Source organism: Oncorhynchus mykiss, chromosome 12 (assembly GCF_013265735.2).
Source record: "Oncorhynchus mykiss isolate Arlee chromosome 12, USDA_OmykA_1.1, whole genome shotgun sequence".
Taxonomy (NCBI): domain Eukaryota; kingdom Metazoa; phylum Chordata; class Actinopteri; order Salmoniformes; family Salmonidae; genus Oncorhynchus; species Oncorhynchus mykiss.
The window spans coordinates 73911309-73926906 of record NC_048576.1 but is presented as its reverse complement, the minus strand read 5'-3'; the positions used below and the strand labels follow the sequence as shown (position 1 = coordinate 73926906).

General features: G+C 44.1%; 1 protein-coding gene across 1 annotated transcript; it reads left to right on the top strand.

The window, feature by feature from the left end:
• Positions 1-362: 362 nt before the first annotated feature.
• Positions 363-15033, top strand: LOC110538425 (non-receptor tyrosine-protein kinase TYK2). Its single transcript, XM_021625244.2, has 24 exons — positions 363-520; positions 1146-1354; positions 3177-3300; positions 4223-4355; positions 4501-4664; positions 4933-5317; positions 5429-5614; positions 5885-6042; positions 6111-6228; positions 6367-6550; positions 6712-6830; positions 7070-7249; positions 7533-7620; positions 7890-8017; positions 8246-8381; positions 10384-10535; positions 10660-10810; positions 10941-11032; positions 11190-11382; positions 11616-11734; positions 13582-13754; positions 13850-13967; positions 14133-14243; positions 14334-15033. Exons 2-24 carry the CDS (start codon positions 1168-1170, stop codon positions 14472-14474), a joined length of 3540 nt encoding a protein of 1179 aa, XP_021480919.2. The 5' UTR covers positions 363-520; positions 1146-1167; the 3' UTR covers positions 14475-15033.
• The last annotated feature ends 565 nt before the right edge of the window (positions 15034-15598 follow it).

Genomic DNA, 15598 nt, shown 5'->3' with positions numbered 1-15598 from the left:
GCCAAGGGTCTGCAAGGCTGTAATTGCTGCAAATGGAGGATTCTTTGATGAAAGCAACATTTGAAGGGACACAATTATTATTTCGATTAACAATCATTATTTATAACTTTGTCAACGTCTTGACTATATTTCCTATTCATTTTGCAACTAATTTCATGTATGTTTTCATGGAAAACAAGGACATTTCTAAGTGACCTCAAACTTTTGAATGGTAGTGTATTTCTTGAACTGCAATGTTGGTTAAGGGCTTGTAAGTAAGCATTTCACGATAAGGTCTACAACTGCTGTATTCGGCGCATGTGATAAATACAATTGGATTTGATCTATCCCACAAGCCTACTGTAGTACAGCTGGTTCTAGGGGAGTGGCCAAAAGTGGTTTCGGTGTTTCTCCATCTATGCGCTTCACGGGCATGCGTAGGAGTAGGGGAAACACGCATTAGGAAATCATACGAAGAGTGGACTTCGTTTCAACCTGCATTGGGTTTTCTAACTATACGTTTTAGGGACGCAACTAAATGGTAAGAAATCTGTAGTTTGACAAATGTGCAGTACAATTTACAAATACCCGGGTTTATTCCTGCATTCGCGGGTAAAGCATACTATTTAGTATTATAGGAAGTGGGCTTTATGCCACTGGTTTACAATTGTTTACAGTACACAGTAGGCTATATGCCACCATATCCGTGATCAATCAGTTCGATGACGAAGTGATTAATGTATTGGTGAGAATAGGTTTTTAAAATGTGGAAACATTGGATAAATTATATCCGGATTTTCATGTCATGTTATCGTTAAATTTGCGTCTTTACTGATGTTCATGTGCAATACCCGGAAGGCCTTACTAGAAAACATTGAATCATATCGCGAGTTCTCAGAACATGGTAATAATGCCGATCAATTACATGGTAACAAATCTATTTGATCCAGATGTGCTTACTTGCTACAATAAGGCTTACTTTGTAATTTAGTATAATTTTTGTTGTTGATATTAACAAAACCCATGTATAAAACGTATGTCCTTAATTGTTATCTAATTGCCTTTTCAATGAGTGATTCTGCACCGCAAGACACTATTGAATTACTGCTTGTGGTAAATGCTGGATTACAGTGAAATACTTTTCTCTTACTTCCTACCTGGGACAGGTGTTGTGACCCAGCCTGGTCCATGATGTCTCGACGTGGCCGCTCCAAGAGTACCAGGACAGGGTCATCCACAGGCCAGTGTGAGCCTCCTCAGGGACCAGGCGTCCATGTCTATCTGTTTTGGACCAAGGCAGGGGAGCGTTATCTGACCCACACAGAGGGTAAAGTGACAGCCGAGGAGCTTTCCATCTCTGCAGCACAGACTGTGGGTAAGAACCAGTGCCATTTATTATTTTCATGAAACAAACAATATTTTGTGTGAGTATTGAGAAAGAATTTAGGACTCTCCGGTTAGCTGTGTGGTGTTCTGTTTCCTCATGTATGAGGACATTGACAGCCTGCCACATAAGGGTGTGTTTGGGTTGATGACCACAGGAATCTGGGTTTCACAGGGTATTCAGAAAGTATTCAGACCCCTTCACAATTTCCACATTTTTTTACGTTACAGCCTTATTCTAAAATGGATTAAATCGTTTATTTTCCTCATCAATCTACATACATTACCCCATAATGATTAAGCAAAAACAGGTTTTTAGAAATGCTTGCAAGTGTATTAAAACTTGAAATATTTACGCAAGTATTCAGACCCTTTACTCAGTACTTTGTTGAAGTACCTTTGGCAGTGATTACAGCCTCGAGTCTTCTTGGGTATGACGCTACAAGCGTGACACACCAGTATCTGGGGAGTTTCTCCCATTCTTTTCTGCAGATCCTCTCAAGCTCAGTCAGGTTGGTTGGGGAGTGTCGCTGAACAGCTATTTTTAGGTCTCTCCAGAAATGGTAGACCGGGACATACAGAGACTTGTCCTGAAGCCACTCCTGCGTTGTCTTGGCTGTGTGCTTCAAGTTGTTGTCCTGTTGGAAGGTGAACCTTCGCTTCAGAGGTCCTGAGTGCTCTGGAGCAGGTTTTCATCAACGATGTACTTTGCGCTGTTCATCTTTCCCTCGATCCTGACTAGTCTCCCAGTCCCTGCCGCTGAAAAACATCCCCACCGCATGATGCTTCCACCTCCATGATTAACTGTAGGGATGTTATTTGCCAGGTAAAGGTGCCTGGTTTCCTGGTTTCCTCCAAACGTGACGCTTGGCATTCAGGCCATAGAGTTCAATTTTGGTTTCATCTGACCAGAGAATCTTGTTTCTCATGGTCAGTCATTTAGATGCCTTTTGGCAAACTCCAAGTGGGTTGTCATGTGCCTTTTTATTTAGTGGCTTCCATCTGGCCACTCTACCAGCAAGGCTTAATTGGTGGAGTGCTGCAGAGATGGTTGTCTTTCTGGAAGGTTCTCCCATCTCCACAGAGGAACTCTGGAGCTCTGTCAAAGTGAACATAGGGTTCTTGGTCACCTCCCTGACCAAGGCCCTACTTCCCCGATTGCTCAGTTTGGCTGGGCGGCCAGCTCTAGGAAGAGTCTTGGTTTTTCCAAGCTTCTTCAGTTTAAGAATGATGGAGGCCACTGTGTTCTTTGGGACCTTCAATGCTGCAGAAATGTTTTGGTACCCTTCCCCAGGTCTGTGCCTTGACACAACCCTGTCTATGTACAATTCCTATGTACAATTCCTTCGACCTCATGGCTTGGATTTTGCTTTGACATTCACTGTCAACTGTGGGACCTTATATAGACAGGTGTGTGCCTTTCCAAATCATGTCCAATCAATTTAATTTACCACAGGTGGACTCCAATCAAGTTGTATAAAACTTCTCAAAGATGATCAATGGAAACAGGATGCACCTGAGCTCAATTTCGAGTCTCATCGCAAAGGATCTAAATACTTATGTAAATAAGGTATTAGAGTTTTTTTTTTTTTTACATTTGCAAAAATGTCTAAAAACCTATTTTCACTTTGTCATTATGGGGTTTTGTGTGTAGATTGATGAGGACATTTTAAAAATGTAATCCACTTTAGAATAAGGCTGTACCGTAACAAAATGTGGAAAAAGTGAAGGGGTCTGAATACTTTATGAATGCACTGTATGTCATTGAAAGGGTGAATCCAAGGTGTGTGTAACCTATATATCTGTCCCCCTAGGTATCACTCCACTGTGCCATGTCCTGTTTTCCCTGTATGACCCTGAATCCCACTGTTGGTACAGTCCCAACCATTTCTTCAACTCAGAAGAGCAGACAAGACTGACACTCCATTATCGCATGAGGTTAGTTTGTGTGTGTGTGTTTAAAAAAAAGGGCCGTCCGTCCCCTTCTCCCTAACTTCATTTCCCTCACACTCCCTTCAGTTTCCCTTGAGTCCCGTTAGTTTGGCTGTTCAGTCTACCGTAGTTATCCCGAACATCCTGTGTAGGGTCAGAACCCAGAGAAGCATCAGCATTGTTCTGAACGGACATCCTGTGTAGGATCAGAACCCAGAGAAGCATCAGCATTGTTCTGAACGGACATCCTGTGTAGGATCAGAACCCAGAGAAGCATCAGCATTGTTCTGAACGGACATCCTGTGTAGCATCAGAACCCAGAGAAGCATCAGCATTGTTCTGAACGGACATCCTGTGTAGGATCAGAACCCAGAGAAGCATCAGCATTGTTCTGAACGGACATCCTGTGTAGGGTCAGAACCCAGAGAAGCATCAGCATTGTTCTGAACGGACATCCTGTGTAGGGTCAGAACCCAGAGAAGCATCAGCATTGTTCTGGACGGACATCCTGTGGAGGATCAGAACCCAGAGAAGCATCAGCATTGTTCTGAACGGACATCCTGTGTAGGGTCAGAACCCAGAGAAGCATCAGCATTGTTCTGAACGGACATCCTGTGTAGGGTCAGAACCCAGAGAAGCATCAGCATTGTTCTGAACGGACATCCTGTGTAGGGTCAGAACCCAGAGAAGCATCAGCATTGTTCTGAACGGACATCCTGTGGAGGATCAGAACCCAAGTCCCAGTCAGCATAACTGTGCTAGCGGGAGCCGACCGCTCAGACTGGCTAGGGCATACCAGCCAACTGTTTTTATAGTGTGGGTGTGTGTGAGAGAGAGAGTTAGTATTGGTCTGTATGGGGAGACGATGCACTGAATGCTTTTGTGTACAGGCATATTTATATAGGGAATTTTCTCTTTCTGTTCCCAGGTTTTACTTTCGGAATTGGCATGGGTTGAGTGAGAAGGAGCCGTCAGTGTCGCGATATGCCCCACGGTCAGGGACAGCGCACGGGGGCTCACCTCTGCTAGAAATGACCTCCCTGGAATACCTCTTCTGCCAGGTGAGTTTCAGAATGAGGCGTGTTTTATCCAAAATGTGTTTGTATTCATATATTCCTGTGGAAGTGTGCATTAACATAATATTCCTGTGTCACACGAATGTTTTCATATGGTGAAAAAACTCATTTCCCTTTTTGTTTCTCTTAGGCAAAGTTTGATTTTGTGAATGATGTCACGCCAATGGAGGATGCTCAAGGAAAGGAAGAGTTGAGTCGCTTTAAGAATGAGAGTCTGGGGATGGCTGTGCTGCACCTCTCTCACCAGGCCCTGCGCTCAGGCTGCACGCTACAGGAAGTGGCCAAGTCTGTCAGGTAAGCCATGAGTCAGAGGGGATGGGATGCATTGCTTCAGGAAGGGCTTTGACAAGGTTTCAGACATTACTATAGTCTGAGGCGGTGTTGAAAATGACACCTTATTCACTATCAAAACTAGTGCACTATATAGGGAAACTAGTGCACTATAGAGGGAAACTAGTGCACTATATAGGGGAACTAGTGCACTATATAGGGAAACTAGTGCCTTTACAAACACAGCCGTAATGTTTTGATTGACTTCCGTATTCCCCTTGCCATACTGTAGCTTCCTGCGCTGCATTCCGAGATCCTTCTCCAAACACATAGCGAGGGACAACTTCCTGACCAAGATCCGTATCCGGCGTGTTTTTGCTGACTTCGTGAAGACCTTCCAGGAGCACACTGTGGACGTAGGACGCCTGGGCTCCCAGGAGATCATGTATAAATACCTGTCTACTCTGGAGCACCTAGCCCCGCGCTTCGGTACCGAGACCTTCCTCGCGGCCCAACTGGAGCTGAGGAAGGACGGGGGCGACGGGAGCGGCTCCTACCTCAACACCAGCCACGCCCACGGGGCCTCTGACCCTGGGAACGTTGGCCCTCAGGTCATGCATGAGGTCATGGTGTCTGGTACCAAGGGGATTCAGTGGAGGAAGATGACAGTGCAGAACGTATGTCTGTCCCATTGGATGTTTATCAGGCTCTTTGACTGCTAGTTAGAACTGTGCCTTTGTGTGTTTCTCGTAGTATTGCCTTCTGTAAGTTGTGTCTATCTGTTCTAGCCTCAGGCCAACAGTTACTTTGGGAACGATTACTTAGGGAATCGGAAAAGTGTGAAGCAATCGCCCCTCCAGCAAGAACCCAACTCCTCTGACACATGGACATCTTTCTGCGACTTCCCTGAAATCTCCCACATCACCATCACTGGAGCCAACGTCAGCATCTTTAAACAGGACAACTTCTCTATGGTTCGAGCACCTGCCTCTCAACTGCTTTCTGTTGGGCCCCAAACTTATCTTGAGATACACACACGTAGCTCCATGTTTTGTGCAAATCCCCCATTGACAACATTGCATGATTTATGCGAAAACCTAAGTCAAGTGTGCGGATCTCAAGTTAGGTTTGTGTGTGAAGTTGCATCTTACTATATGATGTATGTCTGTGTGGAAGCGGAGTATCTGACTGCGAAATGCGTGTAGGTGGTGTTTTCCGAGGATGATATGTGTATATGTGTGTAGGAGGTTCAAATGAATTCCAGCCTTGAGGCTCTGTCTTTCGTCTCCCTGCTGGACGGGTACTTCCGGCTTACTGCAGACGCACACCACTACCTGTGTCACGAGGTGGCTCCGCCCAGAGTAGTGCTCAGTGCCACCAATGGCCTCCATGGACCAATGAAGTGAGTAACACACACACACACACACACACTTCCCTGGCTCCCACTGCAATTCTGACTGTCTTTTTCAGTGATGACTTTGTGCTGCAGAGACTGAGGAAGGAAGCAGTTGAAGAGGGAGCCTTTCTTGTGCGCTGGAGCGTCCTCGACTACCACCGCATCATATTAGCTGTTCTAAACAAGAGTCAGGTAAACGTGCCTCCGCACCAAAGCCCTGAAGGACGAGGAACATGGAAAATGTCAAGTCCAAAAATATAAAAAGCAATACAATGTCATTAGAAGTTATATATTTGGATGCATGTGTGTGTCTTTGCTGGCTTCCTATAGAATGGACAAGCTGCAATCCACAAGCAGTTCAGGATCCTGCATAGTGGTTCAGTGTTTTCTCTGGAAGGCTGGGACCGGGAGTTCTCCAGTGTCAAGGAGCTCACCGACAGCCTCAAGACCTTTGTGCTCAAGTCTGGCACGGACAATTTCACTGTGAAGAAATGCTGCCTACCCCGACCTGCAGGTTAGTTTGGGTGTGATGTGTTTTCTATAGATGTGCATTGGTGTTGTTCTGCCCCTAACATACCACAGCTCAACATATGTACAGAGATGTTATTCTGTAAGGATGTGTTGTGTGTCCATGTTTTCCTGTGCTGTATTTAAATGAGTGTTTGTGTGCTGCAGAACTGTCCAACCTCTTGGTGATGAGGCAGGGTGCGGACCAGTGTGTTCAGCCTGACTCTGTGGCCCTCTGTCTGACTCAGCTGAGGTTCCATCAGATCAAAGACAAGGAGATCACCCAGGTGAGAGAGAGGGCATTCTTCTCTTCTATACTTCTCTCTGTCTGTCAGCACCCTCCTTTGTGTATGTTTCACCTGGGTTATATTCAGTAGGGCACACCGTAGAGAAACATTTTGCAACAGTACCTCCCAGTTTCACTAAATTCCAATACATTTTTCCCTACTGAACACTGATGCTCTTCTCTATCTTTGTCCGGTTTGTACCCAGTACTTCTAAAATGGCTGTTTGTCCCTGTGCTCAGGAGCAGCATCTGGGCCGTGGGACCAGGACCAACATCTACTCGGGCAGTCTGTTGGTGCGGGGCGGAGCAGAGGAGGAGGAGGAGGATGAGGAGGACAAGTGGAACAACAATCTTACTGATTGCAAAGAGATCCGAGTGGTTCTTAAGATCTTGGACCAGAGCCACAAGGACGTAGCATTAGTGAGTTACCATTACTGTATCATTATCCTCTTACAGGAATTGATTGCGTGATGAGTAACCTTACCTGAGACCTGAAGAGTTTAGCTCTGTGTGATAATGCCTGGACTTTAGCTCTGTGCGATAACACCATCCTAGGTACCAACCCAGTTTGCCACAATCACACAACGGTTTCTTAAGTACCTTGTTGGTTCTAAACTACCGTTTTCACCAATTCAACTCTGTTGAATGTGAACCTTTGTTTACAATGTGATGATAATCCTTCCTCTTTCCTGTCCTCTCATAGGCATTCTTTGAAACAGCCAGTCTGATGAGCCAAGTATCTCACAGTCACCTGGTCTTTGTTCACGGCGTGTCTGTCAAAGGATCTGAGAGTAAGTCACCATGGCACTACTCAACCTCACACTTCCTCATTCAGCTGTGCAACTTCCTTCTTCAGCACTGACACTTCCCTCTCAGAAGGTTAATTGTATTGGTTGTTTGAATTACAAGGCAACGGGACTGGTGTACAGTGCAATAACAAGCCTGACTCTCAGCCAAACCATAGCCCTTCAATGTATTGATTCTAATTAAAGTGTCGCTCATCTCTAACAGTAAGTGGTGTGATCCTTGATAATAATCCTTGTCTTTGACCTGTCTGCAGACATCATGGTGGAGGAGTTTGTGGAGTTTGGGCCTCTGGATGTGTTCCTGCGAAGGGAAAGGGCGCTGGTCACCCCTCAGTGGAAATTTACTGTAGCCAAACAGCTGGCCAGTGCCCTGGGCTACCTTGTAAGTCAGCCTGATACCCTCACATCACAACAAACTAAGATTACTCCTCACTCATTGTATGAAACAATGATCTTTTAGGATGTTGATCTCCTGTCTTCTGTGATAGTCCCTCCGTTTCAAACTCTAAACCCTTGTGTCCATAGTTAATGTATTGCCAACCCTAATCTCCCACTATTGAGTGACCTGAATGTACTTTATGTTGTTACCTCTATGACCTGGTTACTACAGGAGACTAAACAACTGGTACATGGTAACGTCTGTGCCAAAAACATTCTGGTGGCTCGTCGTGGTCTGGAGGAGGGCACCTTTCCCTTCGTCAAGCTGAGCGATCCAGGCATTGCCCTCAACGTGCTGTCCAGAGAAGGTTAGTTCCTACTTGACCAATGAAACAGTTGGTTCCTACCAGACCACTTCCATGTTGGGCAACACTCACTACATGAGAAATAGAATCTCTCCACAGCGAGTTATTTTGTCAACCCTCAATTTCCGTCTCTGGTGATTTTGTTTGATCTTCATTCGTTTAGATCAGATTGAGTCACAGGAAGCCCTGTGTAAACCACTTCCTGGTTGCTGTGAGGCCTACTTCCTGGTTGTCTTGTACTTATTATCATATTGACACTTAGCCGGAAGGCTTTAGAGGTTATTTAGTTTGTGCTGTGAGACCATGTGATTCATGAACCTACTGAATGTAGTGGTATTATACAGTGCCGTGAGAAAGTATTCGGCCCCCTTGAACTTTGCAACCTTTTGCCACATTTCAGGCTTCAAACATAAAGATATAAAACTGTATTTTTTTTGTGAAGAATCAACAACAAGTGGGACACAATCATGAAGTGGAACGACATTTATTGGATATTTCAAACTTTTTTAACAAATCAAAAACTGAAAAATTGGGCGTGCAAAATTATTCAGCCCCCTTAAGTTAATACTTTGTAGCGCCACCTTTTGCTGCGATTACAGCTGTAATTCGCTTGGGGTATGTCTCTATCAGTTTTGCACATCGAGAGAGTGAATTTTTTTTTCCCATTCCTCCTTGCAAAACAGTTCGAGCTCAGTGAGGTTGGATGGAGAGCATTTGTGAACAGCAGTTTTCAGTTCTTTCCACAGATTCTCGATTCGATTCAGGTCTGGACTTTGACTTGGCCATTCTAACACCTGGATATGTTCATTTTTGAACCATTCCATTGTAGATTTTGCTTTATGTTTTGGATCATTGTCTTGTTGGAAGACAAATCTCCGTCCCAGTCTCAGGTCTTTTGCAGACTCCATCAGGTTTTCTTCCAGAATGGTCCTGTATTTGGCTCCATCCATCTTCCCATCAATTTTAACCATCTTCCCTGTCCCTGCTGAAGAAAAGCAGGCCCAAACCATGATGCTGCCACCACCATGTTTGACAGTGGGGATGGTGTGTTCAGCTGTGTTGCTTTTACGCCAAACATAACGTTTTGCATTGTTGCCAAAAAGTTCAATTTTGGTTTCATCTGACCAGAGCACCTTCTTCCACATGTTTGGTGTGTCTCCCAGGTGGCTTGTGGCAAACTTTAAACGACACTTTTTATGGATATCTTTAAGAAATGGCTTTCTTCTTGCCACTCTTCCATAAAGGCCAGATTTGTGCAATATACGACTGATTGTTGTCCTATGGACAGAGTCTCCCACCTCAGCTGTAGATCTCTGCAGTTCATCCAGAGTGATCATGGGCCTCTTGGCTGCATCTCTGATCAGTCTTCTCCTTGTATGAGCTGAAAGTTTAGAGGGATGGCCAGGTCTTGGTAGATTTGCAGTGGTCTGATACTCCTTCCATTTCAATATTATCGCTTGCACAGTGCTCCTTGGCATGTTTAAAGCTTGGGAAATCTTTTTGTATCCAAATCAGGCTTTAAACTTCTTCACAACAGTATCTCGGACCTGCCTGGTGTGTTCCTTGTTCTTCATGATGCTCTCTGCGCTTTTAATGGACCTCTGAGACTATCACAGTGCAGGTGCATTTATACGGAGACTTGATTACACACAGGTGGATTGTATTTATCATCATTAGTCATTTAGGTCAACATTGGATCATTCAGAGATCCTCACTGAACTTCTGGAGAGAGTTCGCTGCACTGAAATTAAAGGGGCTGAATAATATTGCACGCCCAATTTTTCAGTTTTTGATTTGTTAAAAAAGTTTGAAATATCCAATAAATGTCGTTCCACTTCATGATTGTGTCCCACTTGTTGTTGATTCTTCACAAAAAAATACAGTTTTATATCTTTATGTTTGAAGCCTGAAATGTGGCAAAAGGTCGCAAAGTTCAAGGGGGCCGAATACTTTCGCAAGGCACTGTATAGCCTGGTCTGACTTAGACTGTCTGTATGCCCTACAGAGCGTGTCGAGCGAATTCCATGGATCGCCCCGGAGTGTGTGCCAAGCAGTGCCCCATTCGGCAGAGCTGCTGACCAGTGGAGCTTTGGAGCCACACTGCTGGAGATCTGCAACAATGGAGATTTGCCCATGAGTGGCAGCACGCTCACTGAGGTACCTACAGTCCTATCGTCACTGCCCTTCAATTCTCCTCCCTCTAATCATAACTCATTTTTTCTGCCATCCTCTTACCATGCCTGTGATTCATACTGAACCCTGACGTCTACCCTGCCAACAGAAAGAGCGTTTCTATGAGACGCGGAGTCGCCTCACCGAACCCTCGTCGCAGGAACTGGCCAGCTTCATTAGCATGTGTTTGACCTACGAACCCCGGGAGAGGCCGTCCTTCCGTACTGTGCTTCGAGAGCTCACTGAACTACAGATCAAGAGTATGTCCTCTCCTTTTATTCTTTGGATCACAGTCTGTTTCTCTCTGTTTCCTCTTCTAGCATTTAGATTGACCACATTTTCGAGATTGATTAGTGTTGCTTTAATGTTGCTCTCCTGGTTTCTGATCAGATCCTGACATATCCCCCCTGGAGTCTCTCCCGGATGCTGACCCCAACGTTTTCCTCAAACGCTACTTGAAAAAGATCCGGGACTTAGGGGAGGTGAGTTAATTTCCCCGCAGGACAACATGACTCTTATAAACCCTTCTGTGCTCTTCATCTTCTGTTGTGCTTTGTGATCTACTGGTGTTATGTAAAACATTATTCCCTGGCCTCCCTCTAACTGAGAGAATGCTTTGTGCTCTCTCTCTGTCTCCAGGGTCACTTTGGGAAGGTGATGCTCTATGTGTATGACCCAGCCAACGACGGGACGGGGGACTATGTGGCAGTGAAGGCCCTGAAGCATGAGGGAGGCAGTCATCTCCATGAAGGCTGGATGAAGGAGATTGAGATCCTCAAGTCTCTTTACCACAGCAACATAGTCAAGTACAAGGGCTGCTGCTCTGAGCTGGGTGAGTGGCATGTGATCCAGTCAAGCTCACCTGTCTGTCATCCACCTGCTGTATATGACTAGCTGTCTCATTTTCATACAGTGCTTGTTTATTACGTTTCTTGCTTGGCTCCTTCCTACATATGACATGTTCATGTGTGGGGGGTTTCCAGCATCTGTTCACATATACATGTGTAGGGTAGCGTCTGTATGTATGAGTGACTGCTGTAAATGCCTGTTTCGTTGTCTCCACAGGAGGGCAGACGGTGCAGCTGATTATGGAGTTCCTACCGCTGGGCAGCCTTAGAGAGTACCTAGCCAAACACCGCCTGGGCGTGGCTCACAGCCTCCTCTTTGCACAGCAGATCTGCCAGGTGAGACAGGAGCACTGCACGGTAATATAAAGATACAGTTGAAGTCGGAAGTTTACATACATCTTAGCCAAATACCTTTAAACTCAGTTTTTCACAATTCCTTACATTTAATCCTAGTAAAAATTCCCTGTCTTAGGTCAGTTAGGATCACCAATTTATTTTAAGTATGTGAAATGTCAGAATAATAGTAGAGAATTATTTATTTCAGCTTTTATTTCTTTTGTCACATTCCCAGTGGGTCAGAAGTTTACATACACTCAATTAGTATTTGGTAGCATTGCCTTTAAATTGTTTAACTTAGGTCAAATGTTTCGGGTAGCCTTCCACAAGCTTCCCACAATAAGTTGGGTGAATTTTGGCCCATTCCTCCTGACAGAGCTGGTGTAACTGAGTCAGGTTTGTAGGCCTCCTTGCTCACACATGCTTTTTCGGTTCTGCCCACACATTTTCTATAGGATTGAGGTCAGGGCTTTGTGATGGCCACTCCAATACCTTGTCTTTGTTGTCCTTAAGCCATTTTGCCACAAATTTGGAAGTATGCTTGGGGTCATTGTCCATTTGGAAGACCCATTTGCTACCAAGCTTTAACTTCCTGACTGATGTCTTGAGATGTTGCTTCAATATATCCACATAATTTTCCTGCCTCATGATGTCATCTATTTTGTGAAGTTGCACTAGTCCCTCCTGCAGCAAAGCACCCCCACAACATGATGCTGCCACCCCCGTGCTTCACGGTTGGGATGGTTTTCTTGGGCATGCAAGCCTCCCTCTTTTTCCTCCAAACATAACAATTATGGCCAAACAGTTCTATTTTTGTTTAATCAGACCAGAGGACATTTCTCCAAAAAGTATGATATTTGTCCCCATGTGCAGTTGCAAACCGCAGTCCGGCTTTTTTATGGCGGTTTTGGAGCAGTGGCTTCTTCCTTGCTTAGGGCCCTTTCAGATTATGTCGATATGGGACTCGTTTTACAGTGGATATAGATACTTTTGTACCAGTTTCCTCCAGCATCTTCACAAGGTCCTTTGCTGTTGTTCTGGGATAGATTGTAACTTTTCGCACCAAAGTACTTTCATCTCTAGGAGATAGAACGCATCTCCTTCCCACGGCTTCGTGGTCCCATGGTGTTCATACTTGTGCGCTATTGTTTGTATGGATGAACATGGTACCTTCAGGCGTTTGGAAATTGCTCCCAAGGATGATCCAGACTTGTGGAGGTCTACAATTTTTTCTGAGGTCTTGGCTAATTTCTTTTGATTGTCTCATGATGTCAAGCAAAGAGGCACTGAGTTTGAAGGTATGCCTTGAAATACATCCGCGGGTACACCTCCAATTGACTCAAATTATGTAAATTATGTAAATTAGCCTATCAGAAGCTTCTAAAGCCATGACATAATTTTCAGTAATTTTCCATGTTGTTTGAAGGCACAGTTAACTTAGTGTATGTAAACTTCTGACCCACTGGAATTGTGATACAGTGAAATAATCTGTCTGTAAACAATTGTTGGAAAAATTACTTGTCCTAACCGACTTTCCAAAACTATAGTTTTGTTAACAAGAAATTTGTGTAGTGGTTGAAAAAACTAGTTTTAATGACTCCAACCTAAGTGTATGTTAACTTCCAACTTCAACTGTATATGTAATCTAGATTATTTCTAGGGTTATGTTTAGTTCTGTAGCTGGTACACTGTTTGGGTTCAAGTTGAAGATTTGCTATCCAATATTGGAATATTGTTTTATACAACAATAGATTAAAGTACTCTATTTTCTTCTCTAACCACTACTCTCTTTCACCTTGGTCTCCCTCATCTCTCCTCCTGCTCCTTCTGCTTTTTTTCCTTTTAAGGGGATGGATTACCTGCACTCGAAGCGATACATCCACCGGGACTTGGCTGCCCGGAACGTACTGGTGGAGAATGAGCATCTGGTGAAGATCGGGGACTTTGGCCTTACCAAATACATCCCAGAGGGAGATGTTTACTACCGTGTGCGTGAGGATGGAGACAGTCCTGTGTACTGGTGAGTCCTGGAGCCATTACTTCCCTGCTGGGCTCTGGGCTGCTAATTTAGAGTCCAGATGTGTGCATGAAAAAGGTGTTTGACTTATTTTACAGGTATGCGATTGAGTGTCTGAAGGAGAGCAAGTTTTCCTTCTCTTCAGACATTTGGTCCTTTGGCGTGACGCTCTATGAGGTCCTGACCCACGGTGACCATCGTCAGAGCCCTCCAGTGGTACGAAACGACACCCTCCATCTCTCTCAAACTAGCTCAGTCTAAATCTGCATGATCCATTTAATCAAGGACAACAACTTTTTGCATAATACTGATACAGTCCGTGTGTGGTTTGCTGAGTGCATTAATTGTGACGTGTGTGTTTTGTATGTGTTTTTTTTATAGAAGTTTGTTCAGATGATGGGTAACGTGCAGGGTCAGATGACGGTGATGGTGCTGATCAAGCTGCTGGAGAAACACAATAGGTTGCCCTGCCCCCGAGACTGTCCTAGCGAGGTCAAGCATACAGCTAAACACTCTCACAGTCTTCATTATTTCTGTAAGCCAAATGCACCTAGGGATACGAATCTGTCTTGTTTTCAACAGGTCTACATGTTGATGCAGCATTGTTGGGACTTTGACCCCGCGAGACGGCCATCTTTCAAATCCCTCATGGAGTCCATCGAAGCGATTCGCAAGACATACGAACGGCAACCCAATATGTGGCTGGCCCAAATTAGCCAATGAGAACCGTACTTTTTCACAGGCCAGCTGGCCTTACTCCTGTATGCCTCAGCACTTTGCTACAAGTCTACTCTAGAGTCTACACCACACCCTGCACCATAGTGCCCTCTGTCTGTTCTGAAGGAGTAGACTGCTCTTTGTATTAATAAATTGGAACTCAGGTTTTTAGTTACTCCCATCTATTCATTCATATAGATGAGCCCTTAGTGATGGCACTTGTTTTATTTTGATGCGACAGATATTATTTTTTTAGGTGTGAAATTCCCTGAATGGCAGCTATAGTGCTGTCTCCGGAGGAGAACCGGGTTCATGTTCCATGACTGATCCAATTAGGTGCTACATTTTAGCCCGAGTTGGAGGATCCCTATCATATGAAATATGATTTGTCACTCATAATGTTCACATGATTAATATAACACTTCAATTGAGGCATGTATATTACCAACAGTTTCTCTTTATTTCTGTATTGATGTAAATATTAAACATTTGTTGTTTTTATTGTATCATATGTTTTTCCTTATGTCTGTATGTATTAAATGTTTGAGTGGGCGAATGTTGAAAATTAAGCATTTGTATCCCTGTGTATCACTGTGTTTAATCAATTTGACCAAAGTCCAAAAAATGCAGGTTGTAAATTGTTAGCTCATCATTTATAACACTTTCACTGAATGTAAATGACCAATTGTGTATTTATTTTAAAGGGTGTTGAGTGCAAAGCAAAGGGAAGTTTTCTTGTGTTTGTCAATTTGAGCAAACTGCCTACTCAGATTGGATAAGATAAAAAGGTCCAGTGTGCCTAGAGGCGAAAGCTAATTTGATTTTATGCCTAAATATTTTCCCAATTGGTTGAGCTTTTCTAAAATAAAGTACATTTTCCTCTGTCAATCATGGACATACACAGCTGAATATAATGAAAATACCTAAACTTCTATTGAATCAGAAATGATATAGTGATTTTCTCCATATTTTCATACCGGTAATTCAATTCAATGTACTGGATCATGTGGGTTTGTGGAACTTGCAGTGGGCATCACTGGTTTTGATATATGACAGGCAAGCAACAGTACAACTACCCGCCCCGCTCATGACGTGTTATAAAAAAATGCATTCTCTCGTCCAATTAGAAA